Source organism: Astyanax mexicanus, chromosome 20 (genome assembly GCF_023375975.1).
Source record: "Astyanax mexicanus isolate ESR-SI-001 chromosome 20, AstMex3_surface, whole genome shotgun sequence".
NCBI lineage: Eukaryota > Metazoa > Chordata > Actinopteri > Characiformes > Acestrorhamphidae > Astyanax > Astyanax mexicanus.
The window spans coordinates 31,764,081-31,778,985 of NC_064427.1; the positions used below are offsets into that span (position 1 = coordinate 31,764,081).

General features: G+C 36.2%; 1 protein-coding gene across 1 annotated transcript; it reads right to left on the bottom strand.

The window, feature by feature from the left end:
• Positions 1-1,884: 1,884 nt before the first annotated feature.
• On the bottom strand, positions 1,885-14,644 carry vps11 (VPS11 core subunit of CORVET and HOPS complexes). Its single transcript, XM_049468876.1, has 16 exons — positions 14,457-14,644; positions 13,977-14,121; positions 12,287-12,422; positions 11,947-12,110; positions 11,570-11,817; positions 10,023-10,224; positions 9,711-9,862; positions 9,439-9,625; positions 9,031-9,174; positions 8,630-8,827; positions 7,782-7,943; positions 7,500-7,633; positions 5,989-6,191; positions 4,169-4,340; positions 3,119-3,341; positions 1,885-2,705 (listed from the first exon to the last, which is right to left on the bottom strand). Exons 1-16 carry the CDS (start codon positions 14,600-14,602, stop codon positions 2,538-2,540), a joined length of 2,784 nt encoding a protein of 927 aa, XP_049324833.1. The 5' UTR covers positions 14,603-14,644; the 3' UTR covers positions 1,885-2,537.
• Between the last annotated feature and the right edge of the window lie 261 nt (positions 14,645-14,905).

Genomic DNA, 14,905 nt, shown 5'->3' on the forward strand with positions numbered 1-14,905 from the left:
TTCAGCATCTCTTATTTTGGATTGGAATGCCAGTTACTCTAATTCAACATATTCTAGACACCTCAGCATGGAGTTGTATCCATCCATGCAGCTTTAATATTGATGGATTTTGCAAATTTTCTGATCTTGGCACTGACCATGGTGCCGTCTTAAACAGATTCATGGTGAAGAGTTGTCTCCACACTGACAAAAGCAGTACTTATTACTGAAGAAGACCAATGGCCATCCTGAGTCACTCCATCACAGTCTGGCACATTACTGCAGTCATTGATGGGGTTGATGAGGTGTTATGGTCTGTGTACATGAGTAGTCCTGAGTAGTGCAGCTATCTGTTATGGTGCATTTACTGTTAATGGTGGCACTAACAGGTTGACTAATGGAGGGCTACACTCCACACTGAAAAACCACAATCAAGAGTTGCCACATTGGAAGAGAGGTGTTGTAATTATCACTGACAAGTTTAGTTGAGGAATTTAAATGTGTTTAGGCAGGTCGAGAAATGCTGTTACGAGGGTCAAGAGATGGGCTGCTAAAAGCAACAGCAACAGTGATGAAAGCATGGAGTGGAATCCCCATGAGGCAGTGCAAGCAGTGAAGAGGACTTTAAAGCACAGAGCCTGGCTTTGGAGCAGGAGCAAAATGGGAGAATAAGACTAGAGATGGCAGATAATGCGATGGCAGAGTGTAGAGAAAAGGAGACTCAAGTTTCTCATAGGAACTGAGGTGAGTATGTGCTGAGAATGGAACTTTGAAGCATATTTTGTCAGCATGCAAGGTGAGCTTGTTGTTGGAGAATTGCTACACATGAAGGCATTATCAGTCTCTAGCAGGTGAATTTGATATAAAGCATGTAAAGGTTAACAATATGCCCTTTGCTAATGGCAAGAGAGCAATTAGATTTATTTGAGGGGCATTGTGTTGTAGAACATTTGCAGGGTTTGAATATTGGTAAATGGGCTGATGCACAAGATTAAAAGATGTTGGTAGATGTAGGCAGCAAACTGAAAGTTCCACATTGCTTTACAGTATATACACAGAGGCCTGATAGAGGGAAAACATTTTATAGGTCAAGATATGCAGATTTTGTGGCTAAGGTAAGAAACCAGGGTGTCAGACATGAAGGAAATGTCAGAAACAGCTAAAGGATCCAGACAGTGGTTGCAGATAAGAAGAACTGAGGATAGTTTGGGGAAAGGTGCATATGATTTATATACGTATGATGATGATGATAGTGGTAAAAAGCTGTGATGTCCTGTGTAATGAGCCTGGAGTGGAGGTGACAAGGGCCTGCTTGACAAAGGCTGTTGACTTCCTCGCGACCCCTGTGCTAGAGTGCATGATCAGGGTACGGGTGAAGGGAAGGTCAGATGTTTCGTGTTTGGGTTTAATGTCATACTTGGCTACAGCATCTTAGCTGTAATGTGTAGGTCTAGTCATTTCTGTACAGTTGAAGGTGGGGTTGAATAAGGCCCTATGTAAAACCTTTTTGTCAGGTGCAGGAATCTGTCTTCTAAATCATAAATTCAAAGAGCAACAGCAAAGATAATAAAAAAAAAGTTGTTAAAAAAAGATGTTCATTTTCTAAATGATATACCAGTGCATGCAAAAGCAAAAATAAAGTGAAGTATAAAAAGAAACCCTTCATACTTAGAAACATCCCTCTCTAAACTGAGGGGTTTACTAGTTTTGTTAAATTTATTAATAAGGTCTGTTAAATTGAGAAAATATTTTCTTTTTTAAATAATACTTTTTTATCTTGACATTATAGTAACACCACAGAATGTTCCTTTCAGTTACAAGCATTCAAAACCTGAAGACTTTTGATCCCATCAAGTATAATTTTTATCATACCAAAAGATTAACCAACATTCTTCTCTTGTATGCTATGTTTTAGTTCTTTATTTTTATGTTGTCGTTAGTGTAACAATGACCAATTTACCAGAACAAGTACTGTGCACAGTGATGGACATTTCATGCACATCCAAGTAAACAGATTTTTTATATTAGTTAATACCATAAATTTGAAAAGACATTACATTTCTTTGTATTGATAATAAGCTCTACTGTAGACGGCAGCAACTGAATGTTCATTTAAAGTCTCATGGTGCATCTACAGGATAACATACAATTAAACGCCAAGAACATATTAGTCATAGCAAATTGCAAAAGAAAAAAAGCATAAAAAGGGACAACATTCATACGTTAGTTATATTCACAGGTCATTTACAGGCATACAAAAGCAGTTTCTGCTAGATTAGGCCACAGGTAGCTGTATAGGATGATTCGTTCATGTTTGCTCCAAAGTGTCTTTAAATTTCTTCTCAGGGATTAAGATATTTCTTCATGTTACAAAAACTTCATTTTGCAGGAGTGATTTGAAAGAGCACAGACAGAATAGATTTTGAACCAAGCTTCACACAATATGATGTACCACCAACTCCTCAAGGCAATAAGGCCAACAGAACTTGAAGCACAAAAACTGAACCTGGTTTGTAGCTCGAAATTTGAGAAGTATGATGTCGATGAGAGCCTGATCCTCAGACATTTCTTTTAGTGTGAATGAGCAAGTCTCTCTGTAGATCCGCTTCCAAACCTCCGGATCCAGCCTTGCCACCAGGAGGATCTGTGATCAGAGTGAGTTTATTGAATACGCCACGGCCAAAGTAATCTGCCACCACTGAGAAGCCGTCATTGGAGCTCTTCAACTGCAAACAACAGAGATAGAGTCACATATCAGTTACTGTAAGCATTTTAAATTATATTAAAAGCAATTACTGTAGGCAGAGATTAGTAGTGGGTAGTTACACTTGCTGAAATAATGAAGAGACCACTTCAGTTTCTGAACCAGTTTCTGTGATTTTGCTATTTATAGGTATATTTTTAAGTAAAATGAACATTTTTGTTTTAAAAAAAATAAAAAAATGAAACTATAAAACAGTGAACAACATTTCTCCCAAAAAAAAAAAAAAAACACTGTCATTTAGAGCATTTACTTTCAGAAAATGAGAAAAATATATGTTTCTTTACATTTATATTGTTATGTACTTAAGACTGTATGTAATTGTGTAAGCAACTGCACAGTAAGAATTTATTGTACAGTGTAACTCATTTCCTGTACCTGTCTGTTGAAATGATCATGCAAGTCTCGTTTCTGGTCCTGTGCTCGCAGCATGTCCTTCACCTTCCTGTTCTCTGGCGTGCAGGTGGGGCACTCAGCCTCACTCTCAGCATAGCTCTCAAAACAATGCTGATGGAAAGAGTGGCCACACAGGAAATGCACTGACGGCAATTCCAGAGGGCTGTTACACATACTACACTTCGTCTTCTGGAAAATCTTTGCGCTGTGGGGGGAACAAGAGAAAGTGGGTGGAAACTTTGCAAGACATTTTGTAACAGGTTCAAATAGTCATTGCTAGAGACACACACCAGGCTGAATCACTTTTACACAAAGACAAATGAAATGAAGAAAGCAGGTTTAATTACATCACTAGTGTAAAACTTAACACACACACTAAACACAACATCTTACACACAGCTCAAGGATCAGTGTGATGCTTATTGATATCTTACACCCCACCAACAGTCTATTTTCAATTTTCAATTCAGATTCCTCTGCTGAGAAGGGCAGAAGCACTGCGTCATTAAAATACAAATTCTCCAGAATCAGGGCACCCCATCACACCTTAAACCAATCAGCGTTTCACTTGCTATTCTCTTTAAGTTATGTTGTGCCCAAAACACACCCATGATTAATTAAGAGAATACTTTTCCAGTCGCTATAATAGCAAAGAGATACTGATACGAATGAGTCAAGTTGCACGGTTCATGGCTTGCCTTTGCTAAAATAAGGCCTAAGAAGTTAAAATGCTGTCAAAAGTGTACATGCCTTTCTTTAAGTACTATGAATTCTGTCATAGTTTATTTGGGTAAAAGTAAAGAATACGCTCAAGGTGGCGTTGCAAAAAAAAACAAACATGAAAATTTTTATTATTTACGCTATATATGCTATATATGTCAGTGTCTTCTCAGGCTGCTACCATTCTCATTCATCTTATTCTAGGTGCTTTTGTTGGGTGCCTAGCATAATAAAGGTCCAATAATTTAATGAAAAACACATATGCTGCTCTTTATTAAAGATCTTTTGATGGACACCTCTCAAATGTGTTACCTGGTACGGAGCTCTTGGATCTCAGAGCGTAGGTGTGCTGTCTCCTCACGGTACTGCCGGATCTTCCGTTCATCCTCCTCAATCTGCTGGCTCTCCCTCTGCAGTTTATTAATCAGGTAATCCTTAATCACAGACAGTGTTGCTGTGGAGTTATGAGCCAGTGTCTGCACCACTGTAAAAGACAAACACAAAAACCCAAGTCATCTATCACTTCAGTAAAGACATATTTAATAGAATCAGAACCTAAACTGGAACATGAATTAACGTGGTAGCAGGAAATGAAAGCTAGAAAACCCTATATGTCCAAATATTTGTGAACATTTCTGAATTAATGCATTCAGAACTTTAAGTTAACACAATAAAATCCTCACAGCAATGGTCCGAAATCTGGTAGAAACCCCTCCCTTGACAGTTGAGACAGTTACTTCTAAAATTACAAGATAAACTCTTAATAAATATCGCAGCATAGCAATGGCCAGAATGTTTGCACCATTTAAATCATATTTTATATAGGACTATTATGCTAAATGTATTAATTCTGTCAACTGAACAATATCAGCATCAGAGTTACAAACCTCATAGATCAGTGATCTAGAAGTTCATAGAAGTTCATAACCCTGAGTTGTCACATTTAATTAGTTTATGCTTTATGCAAAACCTTCTGCTCAGGAAGTGTTGGATCAAGGACATTGTGTGCAGGGTAAGCATTAAAACGTGCAGGAACAGGGATTCTTCAGGAGGATAACTGGAAACCACAGGTCTAGATCACTCTAGATCTTTATTCTGCTGTTTACAATGAATGCAACTGAAAAACCCTGATGGAACACCCTTTGTGATCTATATTAGGTGAGTTTGGGCAGGGAATGGCAGAAGTGTGCAGTACTGCATGTTGTCAGTATTAGTTTTATAAAACTCAGGTCTATATAACTTTGAGGGGGAAAAAAAAGATCCAATATCATGTCCATACGATCACTAATTACACCCACATCCTTAGTTGTGTGCAACAGCAGTCTATTTGTCGTATTTTCCACACTATAATCCGCAACATTATAAGGCGCACAATAAATAAACATGTATTCTCTAGCCTATTTTTATACACAAGTTGCACTGGTTAATAAAGCTCATTTTATGCGACTCTAGTAAGGCACAAACGTGTTGCAATGTTTTCCTTTTAATCAGCAGGTTTTACCGCTGGGTGGCAAGGCCTATAAAGCTAAGCTAAAGTAAGTAAACAAAACAGAAATTCTTAAAAAAAAAAAAATTTAAGTCAAATGAGCAGTGGATGATAATTTACACACATATTTCTCTCCTGAAAACTGTTTATTTAGGTGAGTTAAGCAATTCTGGTTAGTTTCAGTAAGCTTAGATTTCCACCTAAGTTGGAGCATTAGCATTAGCGGCTACCACTAACGGTAATGCTAATGCTGCTCCAGCAGTGCTAGCCGGGGTTAGCAGCAGGGTACAAGCCGACAACACTCACCTCTGTAAAATGTTGAACTTCAGCAACCTGACAAACTGACTGGTAAAATTCATACATAAGGCACACTGATGATTTATGATTAAAGGATTTTTACGTGTGCCTTATAGTGCCTTATAGTTATATATACTGTACGGCATACAGAACCAAGACAAGAACAAAAAACAGAACTACCAGACCAACCAAAACACACACCTTATGGTGGCACTAAGTTTCAGGAGCAAAATGCCATGCAAAAAGCACCGAACCCTAAAGGTGTGAAAACCAGACTGGTAAGGTGAGACAACAACACCCACATAAAGAGACCATTTGTATGCCTTTACAAAAAGTAAGTGCAACATACCCAGAAGAGGTGGCATGAGGTTATTCTGGTCAATGTGTTGTAGGACTTCACTTATGTAAGCTTTGCAGTCTTCTTCTTTTCGCGCAAAGTAGCCCAGGGCCTGCTCCCACAGACAAACCTCCTTATCACCATAGGTCTTGCACGCCTCCACGACCTTCGAGTACTCCTCATTCTGCATGTGGTAGTGCATGATCTGCTGGTACCTACAAAAAGGATCAGATTAATTTGATCTCTCATGCTCTACAATTATAAGTCTGGTCATCACAGCACTGAGAACACTGAGCGTGCCCAGAAATATTCTCTCAAGGGAAATAATTTTTTGCATTGTTTGCATAGATTAAGGGTCTGTTTGAATTTTAATTGAGTTGGTCATGATGTTCATGAGTGAGTAATAAGTGTAAATGAACTAAAGTGTTCAAAAACTATTCTTATGCTTACATTATTCTATTATACTGTTCTTACTGTGCTGCACAAGTGACCAGCAACATTACATACATTCAGAGTGAGTTTTTTCAAACCTTCAAATGAAGTTAAGGTGATTTAGTCTTTATAAGGTTCCTACCATGACATCTTATTACAAAAGGCCATTTGTGGGACCAAAAGTGTCTCTCTTCTGAGGTATTGCTTGAAGAAGCATTGTAGTATCTTCATTTAAAAAAAAAAAAACTAAAAGAGGCAACCATAAATGGGTACCAGATCTTTCACCTTCAATGCCACAGTAAAGTTGTATTGCATTTCTAACATGCCCTTGCATTTGAGAAACATGCAATATATATCTAAAAAAATATTTGTTATTTTTGTTAGCAGTTGTGTCATTTGATTAACAAAAAAAAAAAGTTTGCGATCAATCACACTTAAGCTTTTAACAATGGGCTTTTAAATGGAAATAACATATTTAAAAAATGTATTTAATCACAACAATATTCTGTGATGGTAATATGATTTAATCATTATTCATATTTAAATGCAGGTACTATCCTGTATTTTGGGAAGGGAACAATAAAGTAAAAAAAAAAGCTCTAGCCTGCCAGGTAAACCACACTACACAAGTATTATTGGTATTCATCATCAAAGTTTTGTTTATTTTATTCATTTATTCTGAGGTAATGAGTTTAATGGAGAGCTCTAATGGACAAAATCAACACTAGTGTAGCTCCATATTTCAACCTCAACAGCGGAAAGCTGAAACGGAAATGTGCCATCAGCTCTAAATGTGTGTGTGAGATGTGTGAGACAGAGTGTGAGAACTAGATGAACTAGATCACTTTTACTGACCAGATACTATACACTTTGTCACATGTTTATTTTGCATATAAAAATATTATGCATTAAAATTTCCATTTTAATACTGGGGATCTTTCAAATATTTCATTAATAAGATAGCCCTTATTATCAGTATTGTAGTATTTTAGTATATTTGTCCCTCCTCATCCTGTAATGTTATCTGAAGAGAAAGCCAAAAACCAAAGACCAGAAAATTAGAAAAGATATATAACAAGATCTTAACTTACAGCTTGCCCTTTTCATAGAGGTAGAGCACTCCCTCTTTAAAGTTGTGCATTTGGCAGAGCACCAGAGCCTTATCAAACACGGTGTTCTCTCGCCTCAGCAGTGACAATGCTGCCTCCTGTAGGGCCTTCTTCTTCTACGTGACAACAAGAAATACATGTAATTATTGACAATTTTACAAACAGAATATAAAAATAATAATAAGTTTCAGAGTGACAGGTAAAGCCCTGGAATGTCTCATAGTTACTGTAAAGTAATAAATATTAGCATTGTGTGGGGTTCACCTCAGGTTCCTGTTCATGGGCCCAGTCCTGCAGTCGAAGCTCCAGCAGAGTATCATACACACCCTGTGGTGATGATGGTTCCACTTTGATCATGTGCTCAAGGAATGCACGTAGCTCTCGTGGGTTATTGGCAAAGATGGGGATGAACTCTTCAGAATTGGCCTGAGAAACAGATACAATACGGATACAATCAAAGATTTTATGAAGCATTTTAAGATAAAAGCCAAGATTATCAGAAAACTGTATCACATGAAATTGATTGAAATTTCAGCCTAGTAGTGTATGCAAACAATATTCATTTGGATTGATTATTTAACCGGGTGAGACTAGAACTGTTAGGATGTGCACTCATATCTGTAAACATCAATAAATTGATATTAATGGATATTATGAAATAAGAATAACTTATCTGTGAAAAAACTGTAGAACTTCAAAACAGTCTCCTGTAATTACACTTTTCTCCAGTTGGGGGCATATGTTTGTTTCAGCAGAGTGATAAAAAATAAATTACGGGTATATTTATAATCGTAATATACAGCAAAATAAAATTTTTTTGAATGTGCAATTGAAGTTTTCCAAAAAGTTTCAAATGTTTTTGGACAAAACCTATATATAAATCATATTGATTTCAGACACTTGCATCTAATGTAGTTAACAATGTATTTAATAATTTATATATTTATAATTTTGCATCCATTTACAACTAATATACAACAAATAAACAACATTGATACACACGATTCACAATGTCTAGTCATAGCATGACGTATCTACTGATGTTTTTTTTTTTTTTTTTTTTTTTAAAGAACACTTATGAAAGACATAATCATACATTCAGGATTTATCACCTTATCAACCATGGACCTGTCCAGACTGTCCTGGTCAGTGGAGTCTTTGCTGGGCTGGTAATCTGTACAGAGCCTCTTCAGCAGCACAGTGGTGCTCTCAGGAACATGGTGCATCAGAGTTTTACCGTAGTGCTTCATATTGGTCTCTGCCTGCTCAAACGGCAGTCGCCCTATGTAGCGCAGTGCCTCCTGGTAATTCTGAATTCCGAGGTGAAAAAAAGAGAAAATTAAATTTAAAGCAATTTTTTTTTTTTTTTATGATTTTGAATTCCAGAAATGTAACCATATTTGTCAATCCATGTAGTATTTCATGTACTTCAAGCATTATATTAATAGTTTTCTCTCCTGAACGGTCACCACAGTTCTTAAAATGGCTACGGTCCTGAAAAACACTTCTTTACCTTTAAATCCTCCAGCTGGATTTTCAAATACCATTCATGGTGTGAATGTTTCTCTGCCAGGAACACAGCGTGACTGTGATAACCAGCCTGACGCAGCACTTTTATGGCTATCTCCACGTCAAAATGCACCTCACTTTCACTGCTCTGGAAACCACAGAGAAAGGGAGACAGTTATCAACCTGACTTCAAATCAAAGCCTTAGTTATTGTCCTGAAAAAAAAAACATATTTTAATCTGCTTGGCCAACATGTATTTGTTTAGGTTATATATTTCAGAAGCATTTTTTTATATAGCTGTGAAAGTGAGAGTAGACAACATAGCTGTAGTATTATGGATACTGATAAACATAATATTTAGGAAAAAGTTTTTAATAAGGTTTTTAATATTTCAGAAACTATTCAACCAAACCTTAATGAATTCCTCCAGCTTGGAGCTGTCCTTCAGTTTAGTGTAGCAGTTGAGCAGCAGTGTGGTGTGATCTGCATTGGCCAGAGACTGCCTGTGGAGAGCCTGCAGGTACGCCGTTAGGTTGTGGATTCTCTGAGCATCCAGGAACTTACGGATGACATACGAAGGTTCAAGTTTTCCAATGGTTCTAAAAGGCATATCAAGTCACATCGGGTCAAGCTAATAGATTACTAGTTAAATTGATGACAGTTCTGGATGATGAGAAATCTTACCGAATATACTGCTGAATCGCTCCATCATGGTCTCCTTTGATGTAGAGATGATCTCCATACTGTCTGAATATCTCAGACAGGCCATCATTATCCAGATGTTGGCTCTTTGCGAGGTTGATGGCCATCACAAACAGGTTCTTCTTAAATAGCATCTACATTGAAAATATATTTTACATTGAAAATATTATTTTTATCAAAGAAATAAAAAAAAAAAACAATTACTGATGGAATCGATCTATTTTTAACAAGAAACAAAAAACATTTTCAAAAGGTCACTTAAAGTTAAGGCAAGGCAGTGCTGAGTAAGCTGACCTCTAACTTCGTCTGGGTGTCCTTCTCTTGCAGCATGTACATTTTTTTGTCTCTTGTCAAGACGTAGAACGAACCCCACTCTGCCAGGACATCTATGATGTCATCAAATGGTGCACTGTAGGCGATGAACTTATTGTCCAAGTCATAAATTGTTAAGACTTGTTTTTCTGTTGGAGAAGTCTCTCTGCTCCCAAAGTCAGGCCTGTGTCATGAAAAAAGACAGAAAGACAAAAACTGTGTTAAAGACATTTAAGTGTCATTAATCACAGACTAAAATTCATATTGAATTTTGACTGACATTTCTAACATTCTGCAAAGGAACCCAAAAATGTAAAATAATGGTAAAGGTTAGCCTTATGAACAAAATTATAACAAAAAAACACAAACTCTTCTGGTGGGCAAATAACTGTGTTTTCAATTGTCTTTCATAGCATCCGCAATTGGTCTTATTTATCACAGAATTTTGAATGTGTTTTGGCAGTCAATCATGAATATTTACCTACAGTTTTCAGATATCGTTTAGAATTAGGGGTGTGCCATATCGTATCGTACACAATAATATTGCAAACATCTTTGAATATTGTGAACGATATTATACCCTGAAATATTGTGCCAAATATCACCCACCCCTAATTATCACGAGGGTACTACTTTTTTTGCCATTAAAAAAAAAAAAAAAATAACACTGTTCTCATTTCTCATTATATATCTACTACAGACAGATTATACCGGCCCAGTATCATTCCTTTTACTTCAGTCCTGAATATATGGAGATATATGGAGTGCATTTTCAGTATCATGACATTCTGGAGCATTGACTTTTGTAACAAATCAAATAAATTCCTAAATTTTTTATATTATTTTTTTATATCTTAGTTAGGGGTGTGCCCCATCACATCCTATGCAATAATACAATTAAATTTAATTTTCATTTTATTACAGTAGTGTATTCTTGAAACCTTTTTTAAATATATATTTTGTCATATCGCCAAGTGTATCGTTATCGTGAACATACTACGAAATAGTGTGATACTATTTTAGGGCCACATCGCCCACCCCTATTTATAATTTTAAATATTCCTTCATAAATCATTGTTTTATTGTTTTTTATAGTCCACTACAACTATAATTCATGCTGCTTTAGTGCCCCATAAGCCAATTCTTCTATTACATATTTTGAACGAGTTTGGCTAGAATTTGGCTAATGATTACATGTTTTAAATATAATTTATGGTGCACAATACAGTTACTCTTATATATGTGGATAATTACCTACAGTTTACTTAATTTACTCTAAAAATATTTACTTTATTTAATGCTAAAGCTTTAGTCTCAAGATTATTACCAATATGCAACTGTTTAAAAATCATCCAATTAAAAACAGGTATTTATCAAGTTTTTTTTATTTTACAGGGCAAATGAATATCCATTTTTGATCAGATTCAACAGACAAGACCACCAATTATCACATACTTGCAGAAAACATCTGAAATTACAATACTTTAAATATTTAGATATAAGATAAGTGTTAAAGGAAAGACTCCTACTTGTTAGGTGACTTGGTGTCTCGTGTAAGCAGCAGTAAGTAGCCCCGGTGCCAGTGGGCCAGGATCTTATGTCCATCAAAGGCAAAGCAAGGCCCCCTTTCATCAGGCTGGTACAGATACACACAGTCGTCTCCTGCTACAATGAACTGAGAGTCCTGAGAGGGGTCTGTGAGGGCAGAACAGCGCAGGGCACAGCCGTGTGTGTCCAACTCCACACGGGGGTACTCTTTAACTGATAGCGTGTAACACTGTGAACAAAATAAACCAAGAATAAACAGCACTGAACACAAGATCATTTTTACATTAATTATTGATATATTAAATATTATTAAATAAAGAGAATATTTAACAAAAATGTTATAATAACAACAATATACCTGTACTTTCTCAAGAGTGGCTACAAACAGGTGGGTGACTTTTCCTGCCTGGCGGAAAGCCAGACCAGTGACCGGGCAGTTTCCCTCGTGAAGAGTTAATGTTTTACTGTGTCTGTCTCTGGTGATGTCACCTTTAGTCAGAACTACACTGCCATCTGTAAAGCCTGAAAATAATACCACAAAACAAAACCACAATAAACAACTGAGTGTAAATTTTTCTTATTCTCATTTACTTTTTCCTGTACGTTTAAACAGCTTATATGGTTGTAACTAGTGATTATTCTGACTTACACGAACATTTGGCAATTCTGCCATAAGATAAGAGAGCAAAATATTTTACCTATGGCCATGAAGTTCAGGTTCTCATGTACACTGAGACAGGACACTTCTGTGGGTTTGTTCCCAGGAATGGCTGGGAATATGCGGGTGCACAGAGGACTGCCACTGTCCCTCTTATCTGTGTTCCATACCTTGACCTGGTGTACAGATAATACACGCATACAAAGAAAAAATATCATATGCACAGTGTTATTTACAGAAGAACAGATCAATCATTTTTCTTTTCTTTTTTTTTAACTTGGCAAATATTGAAGACACATGCTGAATTATTTTGTAAATAAAAAAAGGGTTAAATTAACAAGAATAGGTTTTACATTTTAAATGTTTCAAGTAGCAACATTTAGCTTTTATGACAGATTATCTGTTTGTTTATTTGACATTAATTCACAATGTAGAAAATAATTTAAATTAAACGTTTTGACTAGTACTGTATGTAAATGATCTCTGTTGTGATTTATTACATACACATAATAAAGTATTTTAGATCCAGACTAAAATACAGCTTGAACTTAAATGCGTGCAAGCTATGGTGTATTAAGTTGAATTGACAAAATTATTTTTATGCCATCACTGAAACTATGTATTCAAAACTGTCTGTCTCAAATTTTCATTTAGTATCCATAATTAGACCATGTGGATAAGAGTATGTTTTTAATTTTTTTATGACAAATAGGCCAGAAGAAATGCTACAGTGTATTTGATTTGGAATAAAATCTATTTCCACTGACTTCTATTAAAAACAGACATTTATAAAGCACTCGAGACCTAGACTTGAGTAAAAGTACAAGTGCTCTATCAAAAAAGTGAATTGAGTACAAGTGTTAAATTAAAGTGTTCTTTACACTCCAGACTTAAGTGAGGGAGTTTAAGGGTGTAGGGGAGTGTACGGGAGTTTTTTCTTGCCACTGTTGTCACCACAATTATTGGCATCACTGTGGCGCTCGCTCATAAGAGGCCTGGAGCAGTCTTCTCTGTAAAGCTGCTTTATAATATATAAATACATTTAAATAGAATTGAAAGTACTCAAGTATTCAACATGTTTTGTACTTAAAGTATTGCAAGTAGTTTATTGTAAAATGTACTAATTAAATACTGAAAGTAAAAGTACAAGTATTGTGTTTTGTAGTTATTACAGAAAGCAGAGCAAAAGGCAGAATGGGGCCAGCGAGGTCTTCTTATAAGCCCAGCTTGATTGACTCAATGATGAGGAGCTTCATCAAACCTGGTGTTAATGCAGGACATCTACAGCTCTGGGTTTAGTGATAATGTGGGTTTGGAATGCATTGTAACATTTGTATAACTGTAATGAGTAACGATGCAGCACATTATTGTATAGGAGTAAAAGTATTAAACTAATTGAAAATACATAGTAAAGTAAAAGTAGAAGTAAAAAAAAACACTACTCTAGTAGATACAGATACAGCACTAGGACTTAATTACAGTAGTGAAGTAGATGTACTTCTTTTACTATACATCTTTGATTTAAAATAATTTTGGCATTTGTTGAAGGGAGGTTTTTGAGTGACAGTGAGTCACCAAATGTTGACGTATTACAGCTGACACTTCCTTGAATCAAAGTAAAAGTATCATGAAAATGGCTTTTTAATTATATGAACAATACTCATATCTTTTAGCTACTGTATCAGAATGTCACATATGCTAAAACAGAAGTCCTAAACCGCAGTCCTTACCAGTGGGTTAATGCCATGCTCGTCCTGTCCCACAGAAACCAGTATGCTGTGCTGCTTTAACTGGTACAGGTGCGTCACTCGCAGCTTGTAGGCTTGAAAGGCGGTCAGCTGCAGAGAGCGCGTTAAAAACCAGATCTGACCATCCATATGTACAGAGGAGGAGTGAAGGAAAGCACGAAGCAAAGGAACCTAGCTTAGATATTTACAGCTTTAACCACCTGATCACTGTAAGGATAAACTACATAATAATGACTTTGCTAAGCTAGTTAGGTTGGCTAAATTTGTCTTCTTACGTTTTCCTTCATATTATTAAAGAAAATATCTTGACCTACCTATTAGCTAAGTGCAGAATATTCTGACAGTAAGTAACAATATCATAAACAAAGTCTGACATCTGCTAATAACCAATACTGTGTCATAACTGCTAGCTTTACATGCTACTAGCTAGCCCGAGTCAGTCAGTGATAAACAGCAGTAAGGATATCTCCGAGCACAATGTGCCCCCGGCCGGAATCACAGGCCGAGATCCCGTGAGGCAGAGCAAAGTTCTTAACATTTTCATTCGGATCCTTCACCGTTTCTTTATCAAAAAACACGAACCGTCTCCACTGCAGGAACGCAGCCATTTTCCTCCTCAGCCCGTCTGCCTCAACAAGATCATGTGACTCACGGTCAGGTGTCATGTGAGCGAGCGCAGTTTTATTATTATTTATTTATTTATTTATTCGTTATACCCTTTCAGACCCCTCATTTTGCATTTATCTTTTTTTAGACTTGAAGAGGAAGTTGGGTAAGGAAATTCCCCTCAAAATCCAAAATATACTGTATATTTTTAATAACCCATTTATTTATAAATAAGGAGAGATTTATAATAAATTTAATGAAATGTTATTTTATACGCGATAAACTAAATTTGCGGAAAAAAAACT